Source organism: Sinocyclocheilus grahami, unplaced genomic scaffold, assembly GCF_001515645.1.
Source record: "Sinocyclocheilus grahami isolate Dianchi unplaced genomic scaffold, SAMN03320097.WGS_v1.1 scaffold197.1, whole genome shotgun sequence".
NCBI classification, from domain to species: domain Eukaryota; kingdom Metazoa; phylum Chordata; class Actinopteri; order Cypriniformes; family Cyprinidae; genus Sinocyclocheilus; species Sinocyclocheilus grahami.
Window position 1 is genome coordinate 584,496 of NW_015505376.1, and position 6,168 is coordinate 590,663.

Consider the following 6,168-nt stretch of genomic DNA (forward strand, 5'->3'; position numbering starts at 1 on the left):
GGCAATATCTTTGGACTAGTTTCAAGATCAAAAATTCTAATAGTGTCTAATTTAAACTTAAAGTGAAAAAAATGCAGTTGGTAAGTTTAATTTATTTCCACAAATCAGTTCACACTGTCCATTTAAAAAAAAAAAAATCAAAGCTCTAATCACATAAATTTTTTTTAATTGTTTCATTAAAATTACATGTAGGTGAATATTGATGAGTACTGTTTTGTTATGCTGAAGAATATAAATGAAAATAATTAAACATTTTCCTTTAGCTAATTTAGAGAAAAACTAAATCTATATACATTTTTCAGATGATATTTCATAGAAAAATGTATAATAATAAAAAGTAATAAAATAATAAAATTAATAAAAAGTATAATAACTGTATGTTTGGTATTTTAAATAATAAATAATAAAAAAAGCAGTATAATATATTAAATAAATAAATAAATAATTATATAGAATAATCAATTTAATTTTGTAATTTAATACAATTACCAAACATTAATAATAATAACAATAACAACAATAATAATATACATGTACATTTCCTGTTCTGGAGAATTCTGCTTTATAAAACCAATCAATAACTTTGATATCAATAAAAACGTATTGGAAACCTGGAAATTTTTCTTGACGTCAATCTTTAAATACACAAGCTAGACGAGCTTTCCAAAAGCTCTCTCAAGAGAGCCACAGGGGTGCATTATCTTCCCCTTTCTTAATGAGCCTCAAAGTCATTTGTTGAAAAGAATAAGTCAAAGCACAAAATAGCACAATGAAAGCCCAAAGACATTCTGTTCAACAGATAATTGCCTCATGAGTGACACGGCTTGTTCGCACTTTTAAAGCCATAAAAAGATTCCTTGCTAATGTTAGCATAGCACACACAACACCATTATTAGTCACATTCCCTGCTGAGACATTTTTCGACCATATTCAGTCAAACCCATTTTCAACTTCCTTTTCACTTTACAGTGGACTTTTTCATACTTCTGAGGTGAACAGGTTCCCCAGGGTTCCATGTCATTAAGTGCAAGTTTTAATAGCTACACCTGCATTTAGGCTGCTGACTATAAATACATTTTCACTTTCAGACACAAGAACATAGAGCGCTGTGCGCGAGAAAGGCTGATTTCTCAGCAGTAACAGCGAGAGACAGAGGAAAAAGAGTGGCAAAAAGATAGAGAGAGACACAAGAACAGCTCAGAAAGGAGATATTCAGGAGGAATTGTGTATTTTATGAGAAAGATAATGAAGAAAAATATTTTCTAATTCATTTTAATCAGTAATAGATCTCATTTGATCAGATTTTCAAGAGTTGTGCAGCCCATCAATAACATTACAAATGCCTACAAAAAACAACAGTACTCCAACCTCCAGCAATATAACTAAGCATGAACAGGCTTCAGAACTCTAGGGGTGGGCGTATGGAAAAATGTGTTTTGCTGAAGTCCTCACCCACACGAGTCCATATATACGCTATACGTGGATGTACATGTGGTCCTTACCTACATAAAGCTGGCTGTAGAGCTCCAGGCGTGTGTGTCCCTGTGTAGGTGCAGGTCTGACCTCCTTGTATTTTTGGTCTAGTTGCAGAATGGCCTCTTTCGTGTTTCTCTCCGCACTGACCCGGTGCCACTGGTCATCGTTCAGCGGGGTAGGAGAGTGCACGTTCAGTTCCACCGGCCCGTTTCCTACATCGAACGAAAACGACACCACCATGGGGGCTGTGAAGAAAAGCAAACAGAAAGAGAGACCACTCAAACTATTATTTCAAACTTGCCGCTTGTTTTTCTGAATAAGAACATGTATAACAAACAGACAAACAAATTGAATAATTTTACATGAAAAAATATGAATATTAAAAAAAATTATGAAATAAATAAAATTAAGCTTTTATTAAAAATACAATAGACGAAGATCAAAGTGTTTGCTCAGGGTATATTTTAAAGAATGATGTAGCCAAAATTGAAAATTTGCTGAAAATGTACTCACCTTCAGGTTATCCAAAATGTTGATGAGTTTGTTTCTTCAAAAGATTTGGAGAAATTTAGCATTACATCACTTGCTCACCAATAAATCCTCTGCAGTGAATGGGTGCAGTCAGAATGAGAGTCCAAAGAGCTGATAAAAGCATCATTAAAAAAAGGACAAAAAAAAATATCACAAAAAGTACTCCATATGACTCCAGTCCATCAGTTGTGTGTGTTTGCAATAATCAAATTCATCAAGATGTTTTTAACTTCAAACTCTTGCTTCTGGCTAAAATATTATGAGTCTGCTTTCTCCAGTAAAAAAGTAATCTTCTCTGAGGAGAAATGTGCAAATATCAAGCACTGTTTACAGTTCCAAACAAATATGTTGGTGGATTTTGATGTGAAAAGACAAGAGGGGATGAACTTTTCACTGGAGGAAGCGTCATTATGGATTATGAACTTATGGATTTGGGCCTGAAGCAGTTGTTAAAAGTTAAAATGCCTTGATGACAGATTTGTTTCTTACAAACACAGACTTTCACTTCACAAGAAATTAACTGATGCGCTGGAGTCGTGTGGATTATTGTGATTTTTTTCAGCTGTTTGGACTCTCATTTTGACAGCACCCATTCACTGCAGAGGCTCCATTGGTGATGCTAAATTTCTCCAAATCTGTTCCAGTTTAGAAACAAACACATCTACATCTTGGATGGTTTGAGGCTGAGTAAATTTTTTTTTTTAGCAAATTTAAATTTTTGAGTGAACTATTCCTTTTTTATGCATCCATTATATTAAAACTCTAGTTGATGGTGAAACATTTTCTGTACTTACCTTTAGCAGTTATTTTTTAAACTCACATTATAATTAGTAAGTAATGAATTCTTTATTTTTCTATGTGTTAGATTACGTGACTGCAAATTTACTTGAAATGTCAACCACAGGTCATTCAGCATGTTTAATTAAATTAATGTTCATATAATATTGTTTTACTCAATAATTGTTTTGCAGAACAACAATCCAAAGTTGTGACTTAAAATGCAGAATTACCAAACTCATCAGACTGCTTCGCTTAAGCACATCATTAAAATTCTTCTTAACAGCCCTAAACTGAGTTGGAGAGTGTTTATTCACCATGCTGAATTCATTTTCCTCTGCAGTGAATGGGTGCAGTCAGAATGAGAGTCCAAAGAGCTGATAAAAGCATCATTAAAAAAAGGACAAAAAAAAATATCACAAAAAGTACTCCATATGACTCCAGTCCATCAGTTGTGTGTGTTTGCAATAATCAAATTCATCAAGATGTTTTTAACTTCAAACTCTTGCTTCTGGCTAAAATATTATGAGTCTGCTTTCTCCAGTAAAAAAGTAATCTTCTCTGAGGAGAAATGTGCAAATATCAAGCACTGTTTACAGTTCCAAACAAATATGTTGGTGGATTTTGATGTGAAAAGACAAGAGGGGATGAACTTTTCACTGGAGGAAGCGTCATTATGGATTATGAACTTATGGATTTGGGCCTGAAGCAGTTGTTAAAAGTTAAAATGCCTTGATGACAGATTTGTTTCTTACAAACACAGACTTTCACTTCACAAGAAATTAACTGATGCGCTGGAGTCGTGTGGATTATTGTGATTTTTTTCAGCTGTTTGGACTCTCATTTTGACAGCACCCATTCACTGCAGAGGCTCCATTGGTGATGCTAAATTTCTCCAAATCTGTTCCAGTTTAGAAACAAACACATCTACATCTTGGATGGTTTGAGGCTGAGTAAATTTTTTTTTTTAGCAAATTTAAATTTTTGAGTGAACTATTCCTTTTTTATGCATCCATTATATTAAAACTCTAGTTGATGGTGAAACATTTTCTGTACTTACCTTTAGCAGTTATTTTTTAAACTCACATTATAATTAGTAAGTAATGAATTCTTTATTTTTCTATGTGTTAGATTACGTGACTGCAAATTTACTTGAAATGTCAACCACAGGTCATTCAGCATGTTTAATTAAATTAATGTTCATATAATATTGTTTTACTCAATAATTGTTTTGCAGAACAACAATCCAAAGTTGTGACTTAAAATGCAGAATTACCAAACTCATCAGACTGCTTCGCTTAAGCACATCATTAAAATTCTTCTTAACAGCCCTAAACTGAGTTGGAGAGTGTTTATTCACCATGCTGAATTCATTTTAGGCCACAACAGCTTTTAATGAGTCAGTGTTGCATAATCTCCTCCATAAACAGTGAAGATTGACAGCTGTACTCCTGTAGGAGGAGATGGTATTTATGGCAAGAGAAAGGAGAAGAGAGGCAAGGTGTGTTTGAGCCATGACTGCTGTGGTGTGTCATGCTTAGCCCCAGAGGGCCAGGACTCTTGGGGTTTAACCCTTGATAAATCCTGATTTAGAAACACCCGAGACACATCACAGCAACAGTGCCATCATCCACGCTCAACCCAACGCTGTAGTGCGATTGTGATTAAAGACTGCATAGTGTATCCAGTAATAAGCCACTATCACATCTTATTCATGACGCCACATGATCATTTCCTAAAACAAGTGCTTCAGATGCTCAGACAGCATGCATGTCACACTTCAAGACACCTTTGAAATGTTTATGTACAACAAGCATTGCATTCATTACGGAGGAGTTTCTAGATTTATGGAGAGGTTGACTGGAGCTCATTTGATAGTCTGATAGTCAGCACAAACACCATACATCCTTACTGAGTATTTTAACTGTTTAAATCACATATATTTGTGAATCAACATCAAAGGATAACAATCTCAGTTATTGAAGTTATTAAAACTACAAAAGTGCATTCAAATATATTTCCAGTACAGAACACACATATAAAAAGCTCATTTACACATATGCATTAAATTAATACACATAACACAATACTTTTATTCAGCAAGGATGCATTAAATCAGGGCTGTCCAAATTCGGTCCTGGAGGGCCGGTGTCCTGCAGAGTTTAGCTCCAACCCTAATTAAACACACCTGACCCAGCTAATCAAGCTCTTACTAGGCATAGAAACTTCCAGTCAGGTGTGTTGAAGCAAGTTGGAGGACAACTCTGTTGGACACCGGCCCTCCAGGACCGAGTTTGGACAGCCCTGCATTAAATTAATCAAAAGTGATAATAAAGACTTTCACATTGTTGTAAAAATTATATTTTAAATAAATGTGGTTCTTTTGACATTTTTATTTATCAAAGAATCATAAAAAAATGCATCATGGTTTCCACAAACATTGATAATACCTGTATTTTATTTAATTAAAAAAATTTTTTTTAAACATTTTTTACATTAGAATGATCATGTGACACTGAAGACTGGAGTAATGGCTGCTGAAAATTCACCTTTGCCATCACAGGAATAAATTATATTTTAAAATATATCAAATTAGAAAAGTTTTTAATTTTGAATTGTAATTATATTTCACAATATTACTGTATTTTACTTGGTAAGCGTAAGAGACTTCTTTTAAAAACACTGACCCAAATCTTTTGATTTGTATACAAAAATGACTTAAAATGCAGTGTGAAAATCTTAACACATTTTAAGTCCTGTATTTAATTTGGTTTGTTTCATAACATGGACTAAATAATTGGAATTAATTTTTGGTTCGGTTCATTTTCACAAACTAAGGTTTTAAAACAGATAACATAAATTTGTTAACAGGAGTCACACACAAACTGTCCCATCACTGGTCAGAATGTTTTAAGGTTTAGCTCAGTTTAGTGACAACCTCAGAATTCAAAATGAATATGAGGGCTTTCATGAATACTATATCACCAGAGGGGTAAATATGAATTCACAATTAACAATATGACTCATACACGCTAATAAATGTGCTGCACAAAGCTAAGAAAAAACAAAAGCCTGCCCTTTAGACACTGAAGTAGAATTATTTAAAAGGACAAACCTGGCTTCTAGTCAAGCATGTTTCTAAATTCATTGGGCCAACCGGCTCCTTTCGGCAGGGGTTAATATGGCTGCACAGATGCTGAAGGCAAGAACTAAATTGGATCTGCTTTGTGTTGGCAGCACAGTGAGCCTGCAGTGATAGTCGGCTACTGCTATTGTCACCATCTTAGGAAGCTAAGAGAAGTGCTGTGATATGACACCAAGTACCTGGCAGCTGCAGGGAGACATGCACACACACACACACACACACACAAACACACACACACA

The 6,168-nt window shown here is 34.4% G+C and overlaps 1 protein-coding gene across 1 annotated transcript in view; it reads right to left on the minus strand.

Annotated features, from left to right (window-relative positions):
• Positions 1–6,168, minus strand: part of cntnap2a (contactin associated protein 2a) — a 245,255-nt gene that overhangs the window by 55,858 nt on the left and 183,229 nt on the right. Inside the window, exon 15 of the mRNA XM_016285487.1 lies at positions 1,503–1,721. Coding sequence (XP_016140973.1) covers positions 1,503–1,721 — 219 coding nt within the window. The remainder of the gene's footprint in view (positions 1–1,502; positions 1,722–6,168) is intronic.